The sequence below is a fragment of the Canis lupus genome, chromosome 7 (genome assembly GCF_003254725.2).
Source record: "Canis lupus dingo isolate Sandy chromosome 7, ASM325472v2, whole genome shotgun sequence".
NCBI classification, from domain to species: Eukaryota; Metazoa; Chordata; class Mammalia; order Carnivora; family Canidae; genus Canis; species Canis lupus.
This window is the reverse complement of record NC_064249.1, coordinates 9276416-9299209: the sequence shown is the minus strand read 5'-3', so window position 1 is coordinate 9299209 and position 22794 is coordinate 9276416. Positions and strand designations below refer to the sequence as shown.

Here is a 22794-nt window from a genome sequence, read left to right as displayed (position 1 = left end):
TTTGAGACACGCTTTCATGGACTCACTGTGAAACACAGTCACACTGAGTAGTGATGGTGGTTAAAGATTGCTGACTTTTTAGAGTTCTTTTAGGTCCTTTAATCTCTTCAAGTGTGCTACTAAAATCTGTAGTTTTCAAAATGGTGCCCCCCTTCCACACACATACAATATTGTGCACAGTGAGAATCACTGTGGTAGTACATTTAAAATTAAAATAGAAGAGATCTCCTGGTTCTTTTTTCTTATCAGGTAAAAGGCTTTAACATCGCTCACCTCAAATGAATATCATCTGTTTCCTTTTTATCTGAGCCACAGAACATGAAAGCTGATTAAAATCCGAGAAGTTTTATTAACTCTCTATGACAGTTTTCCCCCATTCTCTTCTTTATCTTCCTTGCACAAGCAGGATTATGAGGTTGCTTGATGGGTTTTTAATATTGTCATGAAAAATCTCCCTGTGGGCATGTTTGTGCAGTAGATAACATAACCTTAAGAGTCTTATTCAAATGAACTTATTCAAATGAAGTGGGCAGACGCCACCGAGCTAGCTCAGCACCACATACATTTCAGATAAGTTCTTGTCAACCACCATTTGTTATCTCATTTGTAATAGAACAAAGAACCACTAGACGGAGCTAGGGCTTAAGAAATCACAGCTCGACACTGGGCCTCTGAGTGATGGGTTATCTTATGGAAAAAGTATATCATTACTTTGATTTCAAAGCCTATGCAAGGGTTACCTAACTCGGCTAGCAGCCGTCATCTATTTGCTTTGTGCCCACACAAGATGATGTCCCTAACGGCCCAATTTATTTAGTCACTCATTGATGACATCTCACCTCGGTATAGCACTTTACAGTTTAGAGTGCTGCCCTTGGCATAATTATGTTTGATCTTCACAGTAACTCTGAGGCATTGCTGGGCAAGGATCGGTTCCTGTATTTTGAGACTAATAAATGGAGACAGGGTGTCTGCAATACAATAGGCCGCACCAGGGTGGTGAACCTGGACAGGTGAGGTGGTGGGTCTGTTCTTCCCTCATAAATATTTTGGTGCCGGCCATTAATCTAGCCTGGAACTAACTAGAAAACTATCACCTCCTTTTGTGGTCTCTGGCCACACCCACTGGGGGAACGTCTCTTAAAAAGACAGGTAAAGAGTCCTGTGCAGGTGGAAATTGCCCAAGTGAGCACGGGGAAAATGAGCAAAAGTGAGCTCCTGCCCAGAAAACCCTTGGTGTATATGATTCTTCGTATCAGAGGCAAAGGTGTGGAAGACCAGCACCTCATCCTGTGTGTAGACAATCCTTCAAGCCAAGGTTGTGCTTATTACTGAACGTTAAGTGTTGGGGACGCAGCCCACCCCATTCCTTCACCCCCACCATTTGGCCTCAGAGGCAAGCCCACCCTTTTGATGCCCGTCAGTTTGCTCCTGTTCCCTAAGCTCACACATTGATCCTAACAGGTTGTGCTTCAGCTAAAAAAGAAGTCGTGCATATATACAGATATTTTCTTGGCCTTGGGTTCAACCAGACGCTGGATCAGAGTGGAAATCAGGTCAGTCACTCAGCAAACCTGTGAAACGTCCGGAGCCTGCATCTGTCCGTGCCTCGGGTTATCTTTAACGACTCAAGACAGCGCTTCTGGAGCTCCGTCGGTTGGTCACTCTGCGAGTCTGACCCCTTAGGATTCAACTTCTTTAACTACTTGGGAAAACACGGGCAACTCTCACGGACACTCACGGACGAGGCTAACACCCCCCAAGGGGAGGCGGGAAGGTGTTCCAGGGGTCCCCGAGCTCCCAGAGGCTCCGGCCCGCAACGGAGCGCAGGAGGAGGCTTCCAGGGTCATGTGCCCCCAGGACTCGCGGTGACCTCGTGGCAGGTGGACGCACCGCGGACGGGGCTCCGCGCGCCAGCGCAGGGCGCACCCCGAGCCCGCTGCAGGGCTGTGCCAGGGGGTGGCGCTGCCGCCCCAGCCTCGGCCGCCCGCCCGCCCGCCGCTTCCCGGCCGCTGCGGGAGCCCCCCGCTCGCTCTCCCGCAGGCCGGCGGGGGGAGGCGGGGGGCGGGGGGCGGGGGGCGGGGGGGCAGCGCCCGGTAGGGGGCGCCCCGGGCCAGGCGCCGCGGCTCCCTCCGCCCACCCGGAAGGGCTGCGGCGAGGCGAGCCCCGCGCGAGCGCTCCGCGAGGCGGGCGGCGGGGAGGGAGGCGCGAAGAGGGCGCGAGGGCGGCAGCCGGAGGGAGCGCCGCCCCTGGCCGCCGGGTCCCCGCGGGGCGCATGGGGCGCCTGGAGCCGCGATCGCGCCAGGGCCCGGCGCCCAGCTCGCCGCTGCCGTGAGAAGCCGCCCGGGACGCCCCCTGGACCGCGAGCTGCCGGGAGGATGACCATGGCCGGGGGCAGGAGAGGACTGGTGGCCCCGCAGAACACGTTCCTGGAGAACATCGTCCGGCGCTCCAGTGGTAAGCGGCGCCTGCGGCTTTCGGGGACCCGGGCTCTCCCTCCCGCCGCTCGGCGCCCGCGGATGCAGCGGAGCCCGCAGCTCCACCGGGAGCCGCGGCGCGGGGCCGCCTGCCCGAGGCTGGCGAGGTGCGCAGGGCGGGGCGAGGTCGCGCACCCCAGCGCCCCGGGGACGGCCCCTCTCGCGCCCTCTCCGCCCCCCTCCAGACGGCGTGACAGCGGATGGGCAAAGTACTGGGAAAAGTGATGGGGCGCCGGCCGCGGCGGGAGCGGCACCGCGCTCCCCGCCGCACCGCCCGCCCCCCGCCGAGGCTCGCGGGGCTCCCCGGCTGCACCCCGGCGCCGCCTCTCCCCGCGGGGAGCCCGCAGTCCGGGAGGCCGGCGGGTCCGGGCCCCCCCACCCCGAGGGCTGGGGGCGGGGGGTGGGGCGGGGGGCGGCAGCTGAGAAGTCCGAGGCGTGGGACGCGGGGGTACAGGGACGCGCTGCACCTCGCCCGGGTCCACCTCTCCCCCGCCCCCACCCATCCCACCCTTTGGAGGTTAAGGCTCGTGAGGGGCAGAGTTTCCTGGACTTGGATGGCAAGTGGAGCGCACAGGGGCAGAGCTGGCCAGGCGGGCGCAGGGCAAACCTGTCGCAGGTCCTCTCTCCCAAACCTCAGCAGTTTCTTGCCCGCACACCTTGCTCACCTCTAAATTCCCCACCTCGCCAAGCCTGTCAATCTGTCCATCACCCCGTCACCCGGGGCTCCCCGCTCCTCTCTTTCTTTCTCTGTGGCATTAAGGTGGACAGTGCACGGCAGGGAGCGCTGGACGGGATGCTCCCCAGGGAGCAGGGATGCGAAGGGAGAGGAACGCTGGCGATCCCTTCTGGACCCACCCGCAGCAAAGCATCCTGGCTCCAGCTCGCAGGGCAGAGAGGAGGTGGGCGTCTGGCCCCGGTCATCACAGGGCCCAAATGAAAGGGGGCCAAGCCTGGAGATGCTCTTTACAGGTTCCGGGACTCCTCTCCTCCCAGGGACCGAAGACACGAAGAGCTAACTTAGGAAATAGGTTTTAGAAAGGCGCAAATGTCACAGTTTCGGAGCCTTAAGGAGGAGCCCGTGTTTAAAATCATGGGCTTCTGTTTGGATTTAGTTAGGGATTCAGGGGGAAGAGCGTGAACAGTGACTTGTGCTCCCAAGAAATACTCTTTAATTGAAAAGTGATTGAAGTTGCTCTTAACAACAAAAAGCTTATCAACCAGGATAGCCTATTCTTGGGTCTTATTTAAATATCTTAGAAATGATCATTTACTGTGTGTCTCTTAAGAGTACCGAAGAGTTTCTGTTTAGTCACCTTTTCCTTCAAGATCTCTCTCACTCAAACTCACGAAGGGGGCTTTTAGAACAAGGTGACCCCCATTACCTGGAGATTCGAGGGGATGAGAATTACTTGGTGAGTAGTCCCCATGAACTCTTCTGTCGTGAAGAAGCTGGAGGCGTTCATGGGTTTTTAAATAAAATCACTAGTTAAGAGTTCACCTGCTGTGATTGCTGTGGTTATTGACCTGTTAGGGGGTGTGGAGACAGTCTTGCAGATTTGGGGGATCTCAGTGACATCAATTTTCTCATGAATCTCCAGGACAATTCCTTTTTTTCTTATTATTTATTTATTTAGTTAGTTATTTAGTTTTTTTTTGGTGAAGAGGCAGTGTCCTTTAAGTTATAAGGGAAACCTCGTGTCTCATGTGTATCATACTATGTTTTTAAATGGAGAAGGAGATAGCAGATCTTACATGTAACAGTCCTAAGGTTCCCTGGGCTTGTAGGAGGACCTTAAGAAGGGTGGGGCTAGGGGTCCCTGGGTGACTCAGTGGGTCGAGTGTCTGACTGTTGATTTTGGCTCAGGCCAAAATCAGGGTCCTGGGATGGAGCCCTGTGTCAGGCTCCCTGCTTGTGGGGGCGGGGGTGGGAGTCTGCCTGAGAATTCTCTCTCTCCCTCTGCCCCTCCTCAGCTTGTAGTTTCTCTCTCTTTCTTTCTCCAATAAATAAATAAATAAATCTTAAAAAGAAATAAGAGTGGTGAAACTAATGCCCCACAACCACAAAATCAATCTGGAGCTGGGAATGCAGAATAAATACTCTAGTTGATTTTCTTAGAGCCACTTCTCCTTTATAAGCATATATAGAATGTCAATAGACTAAGTAGCTGGGAATATTTTTAGCATTGGCATTTTAATTTCAGCACCAATCCCAACAGCTTGACTTCAGTTAACCAACCAACCAAATGACATCAACCACACAAACAAAACATCCTTAGGAGAGTTGGATGAAGTCTTCTTAACATGATCTATTGTTTCAGAAGAAAGTATTCTGGTCTTGAAATGTGGGATTTAAGCTTCTCGTGATCCCTTTCATCACATTTCCTAGAGACAAACAGAAGAAAAATATGTGGACTCTTGGAAATACCACAATATCTACATGCATTGTTTTATTTTACAGTGATGGAAAAAGTCTATTTAAAAATATTGATTGTCTCCTCCTGAAATCCACCAGCCTTTTTTGGACGTGACAGTGTTTAAATAGCAGCTTACCTTTAATAGCAGTACTTTTTGGATCATCTTTTTAAAGCATTTTCTCCCAGTGGTCTTATGCAGTATTCTTGTTCCTGTTTTACAGATCAGAAAACTGAGCCCTTGGAATATTAAGTGACTTATTCAAAGTGACAGGCACACATTGCCTGACACAGGAAGTCTTTGGAGGGTATCATTCATTTCCTCCTGTAGCATCATTGTTTCTCCAGCCATATAACTTAGCCTGTCTTTAAAACATGCACACACACACACACACACACACACACAAAAACTACTCTCATTATATGCTTATGGATAATAGAAGTGGCTTTGTCTTGGGGCATTAGAATATCTGATGTCTGGAGTATCATGACCTGTAGGATTAGATGCTGCATTGTCTGCCTCTCCTTCCCCATCCTTGTGTAGATGAAGAAGGTGAAGGAAGCACATTCCCTCAAATATTTAAGGGCAGAGCTGATGAGACCCGAAGTCCCTTGACCCCAGTGTCATGTTCCTTATGGTACACTATGCAGCAGCCTTCCTTGTATTACCAGTATGTTCTCTAGAGAAGCTTAATTTCCCAGGGGAGATTAAATAAAATGTTATAACAACAAGAACAACATCCATTTTGGCTAACAGCCATACTACCACATCCAAACAGAATAACGGCAAAGGAGAAGCTAATTCTGTTTTAAGCAAGGGCAGTATTTTCATCTTTGTCAGTGGTTTAGCTGAAGTCACCCGTGGGGTAACAGCCACTTACTTATTCATGCACCTGCTTATAGTTATAAAGTTTTAAATAACTTTTCAGAGAATATCACATTTGATCCTCATATGCCAGCAGAGGAGGTGCAGTGTCTCCATTTTAGAGTTTCAGGAGCTGAGAATCTTGGGGCGCCTGGGTGGCTCAGTTGGCGAAGCGTCTGCCTTTGGCTCAGGTCATGATCCCGGGGTCCTGGGATCGAGCCCTGCCTTGGGCTGCCTGCTCAGCAGGGTGTCTGCTTCTCCCCCTGCCTCTGCTGCTCCCCCTGGCTCCTCCTGCATGTCTTCTCTCCATCTCCCTTTCTCTCTCTCAAATAAATAAATCAAAATCCTTAGGTTAAGTAATGTACTTACAGGTAGTAAAAGGCAGTTGGAGGCACGTCAGGTACTAGTCAGCAGCTGTGACAGGTTTGTTCATTCAAAAAGGATTTATCGAGCACAGTTATTGAATGCTGAGGATATAGTGGGAATCAAGGAACCCTCCTTGCCCTCAGAAATTTGCATTCTAGTGAATCTTGGTCCAAGCATCTTGACCCTTCCCACGATGCTTTCTGGCTGTAGCTCTTATACAGGCTTGACATTGTGTTTAAAAAGAATTTTTTTAAAAGGTATTTCTTGGTTTTGATGGGACTAAAATCTAGTTTAACTTTCTCTGATACATTCTGAATACCATTTGAAGGAGAGATTTTTTTTTTAAGATTTTATTTACTTATTCATGAGAGTGAGAGAGAGAGAGAGAGGCAGAGACACAGGCAGAGGGAGAAGCAGGCTCCAAGCAGGGAGCCCGATGTGGGACTCGATCCCAGGTCTCCAGGATCACGCCCTAGGCCGAAGGCAGGCACTAAACCACTGAGCCACCGGGGCTGCCCTGAAGGAGGGATTTAATAATTATCTGGGTTTTTTTTGGAGAGTTGCAAGTAATTAGCAGGAATAATTAAGTATTCTCCAGATTTTGCTTATGGTCATGTCAGTGATCATGTCAAATCCTTCTACTGACTTTGTTACCACATAGGCAAAGCCAGCCTGTTTCTCTTTATATTCATGATTGGAAAGTGTTATTCCAGAATATTTTTTGATGGTTGCTTAAATCTGCAGGCACTTACTGTCATGGGAAGGCTGGCAGACCTTAGTGCCAGGAAACTACAAAAATATTACCCTAAATGGTCCCATTCTAGGCAGAACATATGTTTTAGTGTTCGGAAACCTATATCAAACAATTGTAGGTGCCAGTAAGAATCCATGCACATTAGCAGGAGCGAAACGTAGCACATTTTGGTACAGATTTATGTACATGTATAATTTACAGATTGCTAAATCAGCTGTGTTTTTGTATAGTGTTAAGTTGGTTCAGGTTGTTGATATAATTAGTACACAAACAGGATGAAAGCCGCGGGTAATGTTGTGTCTCCTCATAGATGTGTTGAGCCACGGTAATATTTATAAAACAGAAAACTGGTTAAAATCCATTGTTGCTCCGAAAGGGGAATAGATGGTAATCTGGATTATTACCAGCTCCACGGAGCTTGTTTTTTCCCTTGTAATATGTTCCGAGATAACCTTCAGCCAAGGCTCAGCTGTCTTGCTCTGAAAGTGTCAAAAAGTAAAATCTAGTGACTGATAGAGCTCGGAGATAGGGAAGATGCAGGCCTCTGATTTAACGGGAGACAATAATATTTCCAAACTCCATGGGCCTTTTTTTTTTTTTTTTAAATCCCTCTATTTTAATCATCGATCGTGAAAGAAGAAATGCATTTGAGGAGCACTGTGGGCGAGTTGAATCTTTGCCTTCATTCTTTCTCACACCAGCTCTTCATTTATGATTGGGCTTTGTTTGGCCCTGGCTTCTCCAGCATTACCTCGAAGTGCCCCACTTCTTCTCCTTCCCTTTATTTTTGGTTAGTTAATGGCTTGTAGGCAAACACTTAAAAAAAAAAAATATTTGTTACTTGTTCAAAGGCATCACTTTCCTAATGTGAGTGTCTGCTTGATACATTTTGGGTATTTGGACCATGGTTTGTTTTTGTTTGTTTCTTTAGGTGGCCACACCTGTAACTGGTGAGAAAGAGAAATAGAATCACAGAACTTTAGGTCCAAAGGGACATTTTCTACTATTCGCTTTCCAGTGTTCAAATGTCTCCAGAATTTCCCTCTCAGTTGTTATCCAGCCCATGCTTGAATAGTGATGGGGTGCTCCCTTTTTTACAAGGAATGTTCTGTTTTCAAGTAACTAGTAATTGTGAACTAGTTTCTCTTGTGTTGCCTTGTCTTGTTTTGCCTTCTCTTCTCTTCCCTCTCCTCCCCACCCCTCTTCTCCCCTTCTTTTTTCTTCTCTCCTCCTTCTCCTACTCTTTTCTTGTTGTTATTCTTTGGTCTCACCCAAATCTGTCCTCTTACAGCTACCAGCCACTCATTTGAGGCCTGGCCCATGGAACAAAACTGACCTAGTTCACTCCTTTTTCTATCAGAAAACCATTTTTTTTTTTTTTTTTTTTTGTGGTAGTTATTTGATAATAGTCCCGCCTTGATTCTTCTTCCTTTTTTTTTTTTAATCTTTTTGATTGTATAATACCACAATAGAAAAGCATATAAAATAATTTTGTGTAGCTCAACACATTTGTATAAAGTGAATATGGTCCTGTCACCATCTATGCCAAGAAATAGAATCTTGCCAGCTCTCCAGAAGCGCCCCGGACCCTTCCTGATCCCAGCTCCCTTACTCTCAAAGGGAACCATCTTCTGATTTTATGGTGATCACTTTCTTGCTTCTTCCTCCTAATTTTGCCACCTTGTTTTGTATTTCTGAACACCTGCAGTTTAATTTTTTATCTGTTTTTGAGCTCCAGATGCATGGGGCCATACAGCATGTGTTCTTTTGTCAGTTGGAAATTCACCCATGTTGTCCCATTTGCTGTTGGGTCATTTTTACTGTGGTGTGATGCTTTATGGCATGACCATACCACACATTTTATGTATCTTTTCTGCTGTTGATGGACTTGTGTTGGTTCACAAACTGGTTTCTGCACACAGAAGGCAAGGATATACCAAAGAAAGAGCCAGGCCACTCCAGATGGGTAGGTGGCAGGTTTATTTGTAAACAAGGGAACTTACTTAGGAGGCTTGTCTTGGGCTGCCAAAAGACAAGTAGATCTCTGCACCTACTACTAGAATCTTACAAGTTGATACACAGGCCTTGACTGGGGCCAGCCATGTATTCAGTCCTCATGGTTTCCACCCCTGACTCTTTCACGGCTGCATGCTTGGAATGGCTCCCACTGTGGGAGCAGTGAGCAGAATGTACATTCCAAGGGCAGAGGAGGGGGTGAGGAGCCTCCGATTGCCTGGGCCCAGCTGGCAGGTCAACCAGTGGTCACATCGTCTTGGTGACCTCCTCCAGCAACATGTGAGCTGTTTCCAGTTTTTTTTGCTATTCGTGCTGGTCCAGACATTCTTGTACATGTCTTTTTGGACATGTGGGGACCTATTTCTCTTGCATGTTTACCTGGGATGTGTTAACTGGTTAACTACGGTAGATAATGCCAAGCAATTGTCCTAAGGGTTTGTGTCAATTTGCCATCCCACCAGGGGTAAAGGAGAGTTCTCATCACTCCACATCCTGGCCAAAACTTGGCATTTTTTCCTTTTTTTCTCTTTAATGGGGACATTGCCCAAACAGTCTAGTAACTAATAAAATAGGGTCATTTAGAGTTCTGTTAATAGTGAGCACATGAACAAAATGAAATGAAAACAAAACTTGCTCTTGTCCTTTGGGAGGCATCAGTGTCTAGTGTGTGTTGAAATGTTCTCACAGTCTGAACTGCCTCACACACGCTGATAAATGACATGAAAGACTTGCCCAGTTAGAATTGTGTGCAAAGGGTTCGTGCAGGGGTGTACACGTGCGTACACGCGTGTGAGTGTGTGTATTTAGGAGACCCATTTTCTTAAGCTGAGAAGCACTAAACCCCAGGGATAGAGATTATGTAAGAATCAGAGCTGGAAGTGAGAAGGAAATAGGAAGTGGATGATTTATGTTTATTTTAGTGAAAGACGGAAAATGGCTGATGGAAGGAAGGGCACAGATGAAGGAGGCCTGAGAAATCAAAAGACAAAGTAAAATGGAAAGTAAGGTCTAGCTTATGGGTTCAGCTTCACAAACACAATGGACCTCCTTTGTGCCTGATGCTGAGCCAGAGGCCAAGCAGAACACAATGAGGGAGAGTTCTGTGATATGGGGTCTGGTCGGGGGATTTATGATGAAGACCAGCAGGCACTGTAGACCTCGAGAGATTTAAGCGATGTTGTGTTGGTTGAACACACATGACACGTGTTTCCCTTATAAATGTCTTACCCCCAAATTATTCTTAGATTTTACAGCCATTTCTTTTCCTGTGAGATTGAACGTGGGATGACTAGATCCCTGAAGTCAATTTAAAGAAGATTGCAGAATGTGTGAATCTTTGTTTTGGTGGGTGGAAGTTTTCCTAAAAAAAAAAAAAAAGAAAAAAAAAATCTCACTCCTCGGGGATATCTCACCACTCTGACTTCTTTGGCATGCTGTCTTGGGTTGTTCACCCATTGTGAGCTTTCAGCTGTTGACTTTAAAAATAAAACAGTCATTTATTTTACCAGCAAAAGTGGGTTGATTCAGGAATAGCAGAGAATTATAATTTGGGACAAGCAGACTCTGGCAGAAAGGACGGGGTGTCCAACAAAGGAGGGGAACGTTTTATGGAGAAGAAGGAGGAAGTTGGGGGTGGGGGCTTGTTTTGAATATGTGTCCATTGGAGAAAGGCAGGAATTCAGGGTGATGATGGCTTCTCGTTGGCTGAGTTGCTGAGGTGGTCAATTCTTACAGGAGATGCGCAGTGTACATCTTTCCCTGTTTGGGCCTGTAGCTGCTGCTGATTCTTTCCTGTTGAGGATACTTCTGTTGGGGGCCTGTAGGTGATGGACAGTTCTTGACATCGCGTGGTGCTGCGTGAGAGCTCCCCTTTCTGGCCTCTCTACTCCCATTTTAGTCAGTCCCTTTACGTTTCCACGCAGCATGTTCTGGATGCTGGGATTTGTTTGGTGCTCTGTTGTTGTCCACGCGCATGCGGTCGTGGCAAACACACTGCGGTCTGAGCAGCTTTAGCATCTCACTTCTCATGGTCTCTGCTCCGACAGTCACGCGCTGCTGCTAATGAGCAACTACCAAAAACTCTTCCGATTGGGTGTCCGAGAGTTATGCCAATAATCAGAATGTTTGCTTCCTCATCCTAAGATTGCTCATGTTGTAAATTGAAATGACATTCTTTTGATTAGCTCTAGGTTGCATAAAACTGAGTTTGCAAATTAACTGAGTCAGTTCTTTCCTATCCTTTTTTTTTTTTTTTTTGGTTTTATTTATTTATTTGAGAGCGAGCGAGCAAGAGAGAGCATGAGTGGGAGAGGGAGAGGGAGGAGCACAGAGACACAGGGCTCGATCCCAGGACCCTGAGATCATGACCTGAGCCAAAGGCAGATGCTTAACCAACTGAGCCAATTCTATAATTATTAATGTAATTATTAACCAAGAGTGCCCCCAAACCATCATTTCTCATATATTTTTACAAAATTTTTAATTTATTTATTCATGAGAGACACACAGAAAGAGGCAGAAACACAGGCAGAGGGATAAGCATGCTCCCTGCGGGGAGCCCAAGGCAGGACTCAATCCCAGGACCCCAGGATCATGCCCTGAGCCAAAGTCACACCCTCTATCTCTGAACTACCCCAGGTGTCCCTCTCATGTCTTTTTAAAGGTCTTGAGGTGACATCAGGTGCTTCTGTGAAGAAGAAAGTCCTCTCCTTCCTCTCTTGTTCCTCCTTCTCTGAAAGAAACACACACAGCGTGGGCCCCCCAGTCCTCACATTCCCACCCCGGGGCCTGCGTCTGAGAGATGCTACTGTACTGGCACATTTTACTGATGCTTTGCCCCTGCTTAAGTGTGGTTTTCATTTTAGAGTACACAACCGTGGCAAGGAAAATGAGTTCATTTGAGTGCTAAGTCTGTATTTACTTTATCTAAATGGATTTTTTTAAAGTTTTAATTTTGTTTCTTCTCAGCGTTATTGGTATCAAATTGATCAGGATTCTGTGCTGCTGTCATGAACGTTGTGCTTTGGGTGGGTCAGGGTGCTGCCTATCTTCTCTTTGCCTCCCTAGAGCCATTCTCTTTTCTTTCTTTCTTTCTTTCTTTCTTTCTTTCTTTCTTTCTTTCTTTCTTTCTTTCTTTCTTTCTTTCTTCTTTCTTTTTTTTTTTTTAAAGATTTTATTTATTTATTCATGAGAGAGAGAGAGAGAGGGAGAGAGAGATTGAGAGGGGCAGAGGGAGAAGCAGGCTCCATGCAGGGAGCCCCATTCTCTTTTGGGAGGCTGCCCTGTATGGGTGATGTCCACGGGCTCCCTTGCTTCCTGGCTTCTGGCTGGCTCCAGCCCTCGAGGGGCATGCCCACCATGAGATGGAGGGAGAATTTATTTACTCTGTGCTATTTCTTCTCCCAGTTTCCTTCCTCCCTCCCTCCCTCCACCGTAGCCTAGCTTGTCCCTTGATTGAAGACTATACATCTAGCTCACTCTCTTCGGGTCTGGGTAGGGCTGAGGGTCCCAAAGTTTCCAAGCATTACTAACCCTGGGGGTGCTGCCTGTCGCTGAAGTTTCTCTTGGGGGTGTCCCGGGGGCAGGCTGCAGCTGGCTGGTACTACCTCTCAAGATCTGATTATGTGCATCTCTTCCCTTGTACGTTCTGAGACTTCACCTTGGTGGCTTTACATCTGCCATGCAGGGTATGTGCACCCCCAGAAGTTGGCAAATGGTGTATATCACCTGCCATGAGTTACCAGCACGCTACTGCCGATACCTCCCCACCTGTGCCTTTGTAGATAGTTCTGTTATTCCCCACTCGTCTAACTCTGAGTGTGCCATTATTTCCCTGCCAGGACTAACTGATAGAACCAGTTACTTGTTCTCTGGATCAAGTACTTTCTCAACTTTTTGTCCAGACCAGCTGTAATCATGGGGGGCGGGAGGGGGGCCCAATGAGGGGCAGGGGTGTATGTTCCAGGTTGTTCTTTCAACTGAACGAAAAACACCTGTGTTCTGTGTGCCACAGGCAGCTGTCCTTGCTTTTCCACTCAGTGAGGTGGTCCCCTCCAGGCTGGGGGGCTATTTTCACATTCCTTCTCCATCTTCTTTCACTGTCATGATTTCAGAGGTCAGGAAAGACCATAAGTAAATTGTGAGTTTATCAGAGACAGTGGAAGCCAGGTACTTACTCCAAGTTATAAGCGCCGATTATAATTATTGGCGACAGTCATGACCTTGGACGAAGGGCCTTTCTCACATGTGTCCCTGGCAGCCTTGCCTCCCCTGACCTTCACTGGGACCCTTGTCCTGTGGGTGATTTTGTCATTCTCATTCTACAGATGCAGACACATGGGTGTCACAGTTGGGGGACTGCTGCTTTTGAGAGTGTGGTTTGTTTAACTCGAGAGGTAAATGGTTGGCTGCTAAGGTGTGTGGATGGAGGAGGGTGCATGTTGGAGACCGAGCGGACTTTTCTCTATAGCCTTTCAAGTAGTTTTCTGGTTGTTCTCACATGCCATTCTTGCCTCGGGTAGCAGCTAGCGGGTCAGTGGTTCCAAGGACCTACTGGGCCCTGTTAAACCCCCTTCTTGGCCAAATCGCTCTGGAAGTTTGAAGTTGTGGTTTCCTCTGCTGCACATTTACCCACCATCCACTTTTCATCTTTCAGAAACTGAGCTCATGCCTTCTCCTTGTTTTGGTGTATATCCCTTTTCCTTTTTCCGTCATCCTTCCAGAATGAGGAAATACTAGTATGTGATCAATCTGCCATCTTGAAATGATACTGATATCTTTTGAAGACAGAGGAGGCCCTCAATTCTAGCCTTCTCTCTCTGTCAGATAAAATTACACCTCATGCTTCCCCCCCAGCGAGCGTGTCCAGGGATTGTGCTCTGGCCCGACCTCCATGGAGTGTGCCATTTTTCTCTGTTGTTCTTGACAATGACAAAACTAAAACCATTTAGTAATGAGTTTGATGTCCTTTGTTTGAGGGAAAAACAATCCATGGACTGGGGGAATGTGGCGCCTCACAAGCAGCGGAGGCTCCTCCAGGGGGATTGGGGCAAGAGCGGGTTCTATATGGTGTTAGAAGGGGCGATGTGGAAACATGGCATCGTGACTGGTTAGGAGGTCAGGATTTCCTTACCAGGCCAGCAGGTCTTGTTTTCTAGGTAAGGTCGGCTAGCTAAAGGTGACTTGGAGGGTTGGGATTGGTGTACGTGAGGTGTTCCTGACAGTGAGGCGTTTCCCCGAAGTGTGAGCTGATTTAGGTTTAGATTCGTGACACAGGCCGGGCCACTGGGGCGGCCACCATTTCGTGAATCCCAGAGAACGAATTAGCTGTCACTCTCTGCCCTAACTTCCCAATCCCTGCCTTCCAGCTGTCTAGGTAGCTTTGAATTTCCTGCTTTGCTTCTCTTTCTCTCTCTCCCTCTGGCTCCTGGTCTCCATCTGTTTCCTCAGTCCCTCCTGCATGCTCTTCCCATGGGCTTATGTTCTCTGCTCACTCGCTCTCTAGGTCTTGCTATGGGTCTCTTGCTCTTGGGTGCCCATTCTCCAGCTCTGCCTCGTGCTCTTGTACTCCTTGTTGGCCATCCCTCCTACTCCCGTGCTCCTTGTCCTTCCATTCCCTCCGCCTCACATCTCTCCATCTGTCTTCCTGTCCATCTCTGCCTCCTGCTGCCAGCCATGGATTGTCTCTGTGGCTCTCTGCCTTTTGTCTGTACCCCTGTCTGTCTGTGTTGCTGTTTGCCACTTGTCTTCATCACTATCTGCCTGTCATCTCTATCTGTTTGTTGTCTCTCTTTGTAGTCTCTGCCTCCACCTTTCCTTCGTTTGTCCATCTCTTTTCGTCCAGTTCTCCCTTCACCTGCCTCAATAGATGCTCTTGCATGGATCCATCCGATGGCCTTATTTCTCTCCCAAGACCTCCTTTCTCCACTTACTCAGCAGCATGCACAAGCTCAGCTCTACAGACCTCTTGGTCCTAGCATCTTGGTTTTTGTTCTGAGAGAATCTAATTGGCCCAGCTCTAACTATGAGTTGTTGCCTGGTTGTTCCTGGCCTAGTCTGCTGTGACTGGGGCCTGGATAGGCCGTCGGGAGGGCAAGGAGTTATGTGATATGTAGACTATGGCAGGTACAGCTAGACAGGGAGGTGGGCAGAACTTTCAAGCAAACAGATGTATCCCCTTGCACTCCTGCCATGCCTGGGACAGAGTAGTTACTCAAATATTTGTTATATTGAACTGAGCTGCTCTGAGATTCTTTCCATCCACCTTGGTGCTATACTCTAGCCTCACTGAGCCATTTACCAAGAAAGTTGTAAAGTAACATAGGAGAGGGACACCTGCGTGGCATCTGTGGTTGAGCATCTGTCTTCTTCTCAGGTCATGATCCTAGGGTCCTGGGATGGAGTCCTGCATCAGGCTCCCCACAGGGAGCCTGTTCTCCATCTGCCTATGTCTCTGCCTCTCTCTGTGTCTCTCATAAATAAATAAAATATTAAAAAAATAACACAGGAGACAAATGTAAAACTAATTAAAAAATCTTTTTCTAGTACTATTTAATAGTCTATACTGCTTAGTTTGAGTTACTTTTTTTTTTTTTTTTTTTTTTTTTACTTCCAGGAATGAAATTTTTGCATGTTATTATTCAATGATGGTCAGAGAGTTTTTTTTTTATAAATTTATTTTTTATTGGTGTTCTATTTGCGAACATATAGCATAACACCCAGTGTTCATCCCATCAAGTGCCCACCTCAGTGCCCATCACCCAGTCACTCCCACCCCCCGCTGACCTCCCCTTCCACCACCCCTAGTTCATTTCCCAGAATTAGGAGTCTCTCATGTTCTGTCTCTCTTTCTGATATTTCCCACTCATTTTTTCTCCTTTCCCATTTATTCCCTTTTACTATTTTTTATATTCCCCAAATGAATGAGACCATATAATGTTTGTCCTTCTCCGACTGACTTATTTCACTCAGCATAGTACCCTCCAGTTCCATCCACGTCGAAGCAAATGGTGAGTATTTGTCATTTCTAATGGCTGAGTAATATTCCATTGTATATGGTCAGAGAGTTTTGTTCAAAATGCCTATAATATGTATATATGTGCATTAAGAAATGATTATGACTCTAAAAATGAGAATAAAACACTTGATTAATCTATCGCACCACTTGTTAGCAACTGATAACACCAAGTATTTCTTCACAGTAATTCAACGTGTCACTGACCTCTTATTTATTAAGTAAACTATCACTGAATCATAGAAAGTCTACATTTCTAACAGTTTCATGTGTTTTTCTTCCCTTCCATAGTGCTTGTAAAACTGATTCATCTGTTTTGTTTTATTTTATATAAAATTAAAAAATAATTTATTTAAATTCAATTAATTAACATATAATGTATTATTGGTTTCAGAGGTAGAATTTAGTGATTCATCGGTCCTGTGTAACACTCAGTTCTCATTACATCACGTGCCCTCCTTAATGCCCATCACCCAGTTACCTGCCCTCCAGCGACCCTCAGTTTCCTATGATTAAGAGTCTCTTATGGGGGATGCCTGGGTGACTCAGCAGTTGAGTGTCTGCCTTTGGCTCAGGGACCCCGGGATAGAGTCCCACACTGGGCTCCCTGTGAGGAGCCTGCCTTTCCCTCTGCCTCTCTCTCTGCCTCTCTCTCTGTGTCTCTCATGAATAAACAAAATCTTTAAAAAAAAGAAAGTCTCTAATGGTTTGTCTCCCTCTGTTTCATCTTGTTTTATTTTTTCCTCTCTTCCCCTATGGTCTTCTGTTTTGTTTCTTAAATTCCCCATATAAGTGAGATCTAATGATAATTGTCTTTCTCTGATTGACTTCTTTCACTTAGCTTAATATCCTATAGTTCCATTCACTGTTTTTATTGTTTTAAAATCTTTTAATTTGATGTTGAATGAAGGTGGAGGTCACGCTAATGAAACTATGTATTTAAGGGTAACTACCCAGTAAACAAAGTGTTTGAGTTTGCTCTTGAAATTGAAGGCTCTCTTTCCATTGTAATTTACTGACTTAATCAAAACGTATTTATTTAGGATATTAAAATTAGAGGCAAAGCAAGTGATTATGGAATCTCTTGGGAGGATTATCAGATCTCTTGCCAGGATTGGGCCCTTGACAATTTAGAAGAGTCATTTTCATGGAATTTTATTGTTGAAAAACAATCAAGATACAACATGACTTCTGCCGATCTTAAGATTTTAGATGTTTTATTTAGGTGCATTGTACTGACTGGGCTCCTTGTTTCCCTCATCCCATCCTCTCCATTCTTCCAAATTTTGTCAAATCTCGATTTTTTTTTCTAAAGACTCATTTCTAGTATGGATTTTATGTAGGTTTGGGCAAGTTGAATTATTGTTTTCTTGTCTTTGTCTAGTGGTTATGTATGTACTTCTTGTTTTCGTCGTTTATCTCAATGATGTTTTTTCTATTGTTTCCCTATTGTTTTAAAATAAAGGAAAAGATAATTTTAGTCAAACTTGCTTTCTGTAGGTTTGATATCCTTAGTAATCTGTCAGAGTGAAAATATCCCAAAGGTGTGTTCCCTTCCAAGAAAATATTTCTAGTTCTTAGAAGCATGTTGTGAAATACATATTGTTGTCTTCTAACTAATTAGCGTGCACAGGGAATAATACATTTGCATGAATTGCTTGCTGGATGTAGCTTTTATCTCTGTGATGGCCCACACTGAGTCACTTGCCAAGTCATTGCTTTGGTTAATCTCTCCTTTGTTGTTTGTGGTCATTACGATGTAAAGGGATTTTCTAATAATTTCTTTTTAGAATATCTCTGTGACATGGTAGGTTGGAATGATTTTGACCCATCTCACTTTCTGTGGTGTGACTTGGCTCATGCCCCACCAGCTGAAGAAACTTTACATGCTGAGGTGGCGGGGGGGGGGGGGGGGGGGGGGTCTTTCCAATTTTAAGAGAGTGTTTAATTCTACAAACCGGAGGAAAACTGTGTGGGCTGAGGAAGGTTGAATTTGGGAAGTCTTACATTTCATTGGATGCACTCTTACAGCTGAAGACATTCAGAGGGTAAAAAGGCATCAGAGGGAGGCAGTAGAATCTATCTAATTTGCATCAAAGACCTGGAGGCATAGGGAACTTTCAGATGAGAGCCAATGAATAAATCATGGCAAGGGCAGCCAAGTTGGACCTACATATTTTACTGAATAATCGAGGAGGGACTTGATCAGTTCAGAGAATATGAATTTGAAGGCAGGCTTGGTGCTTAAGAATGGGCCACTGGCTGATTGGAAGTTACACATGCTACCTGCAAAAGCTACATGTACGGGGCTGCTTGGGTGGCTCAGTTGGTTAAGCATCCGACTCTTGATTTCAACTCAGGTCATGATCTCAGGGTCCTGGGATTAAGCCCTGTATCGGGCTCTAGGCTCAGCATGGAATCTTCTGGTCCCTCTCTATCTGTTCTCCCCTCCGTGTTCTTTTTCTCAAATAAATAAATAAATAAATAAATAAATAAATAAATAAATATCTTAAAAAAAAAGCCATATGTATAGTCAAGAGCATATCTTATATGGATTTTACAGATTCCAAAGACACATTTGGGCATTTTCTGTATACATAAACTGACCCACCAATATGTAATTTATTTCGACTGCAGACTCCTTTGACAACATGGTACACTTTTACATTAATATGGCATATCATATCATGTGTCCAAATCCAGACAGTTCCACTGAGCAAAAGCCAGGTACACCACGGTTCGCCTGGAGTGTATCACTTCCCACTGAGTTAAGTTTAGAAGGTGTTTCTGCTCTTTTTAAAGTGACCTAGATTCTACGGAGTCTAGCATTTAGGGAAGTGACATTTTAGAGTTATGACTGGTTGATTACTCCTCAAGGGTGGGTAGTTGTAGGTTGCAGAGGCATCATCTGATTTGTTCTTTGTTTTGAATCTAGTTACTTAGAGAGTCAGATTTTATTGTTACCAGAAGTATAGAAAACTTCTAGTTCACTTCTACCGAGACCCACAGAGCTAAAAGAACATACCCACACAGCTCATTAGACCCAACTTGTTGTCCCCATGGCAGTTCTTTTGGATGGTGCTCTGGGGACCCTAGGGATTGCTGGGGACGGGTGGATTAATAGGGTCTCTCTTACCCCTTATTCTCCCATTGGTTTCCATTGTTGACTAGGTTCCTTGGTACTTCTCCATAGAATCTCATGGCCTCTATCTGACCAGGTACCCTCTGCTTGTAGAATGTCCATGTGGTATCTCCAGTAGTATAGCTCCAGGCTTACCAGGAAGCTCAGGGCTCCCAAGGGTGCAGAAGTAGACACTTCCAGACCTTCAGTGCTTAGGCCTGGGATTGACATAGCATCCATTCTTCTGCCGTCTGTTGGTCAGACAAATCACAGAGCCACCCAGATTCCCAGAGAGGAAACTAAACAGAGCATGAGTGTGAGGCACAGTTTATTGGGAGCTACCAGTGTAATCTGTTTATAGTGATGCTTTGGGCCAGCTTTCATAGGCATGGGCCTGAGACATGTGAAGGGCTGGTCTCTACTAAAAATATATTTTTTTCAAAGAGAAGATAGAAAGTAAAAAGGACTTAAAGCACCAAGAGTGTTCTGGAGGGGATCATATTGCTTCTTCCTTTGTAGGTATTTTATGAAGACTCTCACCAGTGCGGAGAGGCAGGAAAACAGATGACCTCTGAATACCCTTTGGGATCTTGGAACTTTGATCCATGTTAATGTGTTGGAGCCTGTTTAACCTTGATCCCTCCAGGTTTTTACCGAAGTGAAGCCTGAAGGAGCCACTTGAAAGTCAAAATACAGTATCAGCTTTATTACTGTTAAACGGGATTGAACAACATGCAGTACCACCTGTCTCCCTCTTCAAGACTAGACTTTGACTTCTAGACCAAAAGTCACTGACCTATTCCTAGACCAAGAAGCTGGAGGTGACAGGGCAGAGAGCTGGCAGGACTGTCCCAGTGGGTTCTTTTCTTTTTTCTTTCTTTCTTTTTTTTTTTTTTAAGGTTTTATTTATTTATTCATGAGAGACACAGAGAGAGAGAGAGAGAGAGAGAGACAGACAGACAGACAGAGATAGAGGCACAGACACAGGCAGAGGGAGAAGCAGGCTCCATGCAGGGAGCCTGACGTGGGACTCGATCCTGGGTCTCCAGGATCATGCCCTGGGCCGAAGGCAGGCGCTAAACCACTGAGCCACCCAGGGATCCCTTTCTTTCTTTTTTTAAAGTAAGCTCCACGCCCAGCAGGAGCTTCACAACCCTGAGATTAAGACTTGAGTTGAGATCAAAAGTTGGATGCTTAACCAACCGAGCCACCCAGGTGCCCCTCAAGTGGATTTTTTTATTTTTAAAGATTTTATTTTATTTATTCATGAGAGACACACAGAGAGAGGCAGAGACATAGGAAGAGAGAGAAGCAGGCTCCGTGTAGGGAGCCTCAGGGGGACTTGATCCCAGGATCCTGGGGTCGTGACTTGAGACAAAGGCAGACACTCAACCACTGAGCCACCCATGTGTCCCCCAAGTGGGTTCTGAAGCAAGTGATTCAGGTCCTCTCTTCCCCCACCACACCAGGCACAGGCAAGTCTGAGAGGTCAGTGCACACAGTGGATTCTCCTTGCTTTTGAGATACCTACTAAGAGCTTGATCAATCTACTTAGGTGGGTAGAAGTGACGGGGGCAGTGAAGAAAACTGTTGAAAGTGTTCAGTCTAATGCTTCCTTCTGGGGATGGATAGATACTCCTTCCTCTCAGTGAAAGCCCCAGATGTGGAAAGATAAGTGTTGCCTTCATAAAAGCTATTTATCAAAATAGAGCTTTATAGAGCTACTGTATTCTGCCAAAACCTGGAGTCCTGGAGCACTACCAAGGATTTTGAGGGAACTGCAGAATTTGTGAGCTGTGGTTCTGCTGAATCTTTAAGGATTACTGTAGAATATCATAGAGTTAAGAGCATTGGCTTTGGTGTTTGTGATGGTTAATTTTATGTGTCAATTTGATTCGGTTATTGAGTGTGGAGATATTTGGTCAGATATTATTCTGAGTGTTTCCATGAGGGTGTTTTTAGATGAGTGGAACATTTAAATCAGTGGATTGAGTAAAGCAGATTGCTCTCCCTAAGGTAAGGGGGCTTCATCTAATCAGTCGAAGGGCTGAATAAGACAAAAAGCTGACTTTCCCCTGAATAAGAGGGAATTCCTTCTGCCTGACTGCTTGTATGCTGGGACACTGGTCTTCCTGCCTTTGGGTTTGAAATGAAACACTGGCTCTTCTTCAGTCTACACCATGAGCTCTCCTGGTTCTTAGGCCTTTAGATTTGAACTAGAACTACACCATTGGCTCTCTTGGGTCTTTAGCTTGCCAACTGCAGATCTTGGGATTTATTATCCTTCATCATCACATGAGCCAATTCCTTGTAATAAATCTCTCTTTCTTTCTCTGGACACACACACACACACACACACACACACACACACACACACACACCTTACCTCCTATTGGTTCTGTTTCTGTCAACCCTGATTCAGTGTTAGTTTTGCCAATTTACTAAGCCTTTTTTGCAATATCTATAAAAATAGATGAACACTAGTGTCTGCCTACCTCGAGGAGTAATGAATGACCCAATAACTATTAATACATGCAGTCTTGATGATGTCAATGCCCTTTTCACCAATGAAGAATGGCAGGTATCCTAACATTTCTCAGTTTAAAAATCTCCAAGTCTCTTGTATTCAGATCAGGCCAATTCTGCTGCAGCCTTAAGAGATTATGTCTTCTTGATGTTTTAGGAGATTCCCACTTTCTGTGCCTGTCTCTTCTTATGCAGACCTATCTCTGGAGGCGTGGTAGCAAATTGACTTAGACCCACTTAGGTTCACTTCTTTATTTTATTTACCAGAGCTTATCTCCCTCAGAAGCTTCCCCTCCACTGAACAGCAAAGGGAGACTATGAATGTCCCAGTTAGTAGGATCTCAAGCTTTTCCCTTTTAATTATTCTTTTTTGGGTAACTCAGTCTCTTGTGTTGAGAATCCAATTCTGCCCATCCCATTGCTTTCCCCTACAATGATGTATGGGGTAGAGGCAAGCACTTGCACCACCTTGGGGGCCTCAGATCCCCAGTGCAAGGCCTTATTTCCCCTCCTCTAGTTTCTGGCAGTGGCCTCTGTTCTAGTCACTAGGTGACTAGCAGCTGAACTTATATTCTGTTCATTGGTTTGAACAGAACTTGATGCCCTGCCTCGACCTGACACATACTCCCTTGTGTGTGTGTGTGTGTGTGTGTAGTATGTGTATGCATGTGTGTGTTATGTATGTATGTGTGTATGTGTATACATAATTTGATCCTATCTAGGCCCCCACTAGCTGTGCTGCTCACCTCTGATATTTGCCTGAACCCCCAAGTCAGGCAGTTTGACACAGCCTTTGGCTACAGGGTCACTTTGCTCCACTGTGATAACCATCTGCTTATGCAACGTCAGCACTAGCGGCGTAGTTGGGAGCTTCTGGATCCTTTCCAGAATCTTTGGGAGCTGAGGGGGTGCTCAGGAGGCTAATACAGCCACGTTTGCTCTACAGTGATGTAGCTGGAAGCTTCTGGATCCTTTTCAGAATCCATAGGAGCTGAGGGGGTGGAGGCTCAGGAGGCTAATATGACCAGGTTTGTTCTGCAGCATCTTTAGGTCACCAGTATGGCATCCTCTCTCACCCTTGAGTGTCAGACGGGGATCCAGGCACGAAGTTTCCCCTCCTCTCCTGTCCTCTTCTGTCGCCATGTGGAAGCAGGACTGTTAGAGAATAGGTCAACACACCAAGTTTTAAGAAGTGGGAAGCGACAATTTACAAGTGAAGCAAGAGACCAAACATTGAAAATCTAGA

General features: G+C 45.8%; 1 protein-coding gene across 2 annotated transcripts in view; it reads left to right on the top strand.

Moving 5' to 3' along the window:
- Positions 1 to 2241: 2241 nt before the first annotated feature.
- Positions 2242 to 22794, top strand: part of KCNH1 (potassium voltage-gated channel subfamily H member 1) — a 372021-nt gene continuing 351468 nt past the window's right edge. For both annotated transcript variants that reach the window (XM_025429838.3, XM_049112076.1), the window contains exon 1: positions 2242 to 2457. In XM_025429838.3, the coding sequence (XP_025285623.3) occupies positions 2379 to 2457 (79 nt within the window). In that variant the 5' untranslated portion in view covers positions 2242 to 2378. The remainder of the gene's footprint in view (positions 2458 to 22794) is intronic.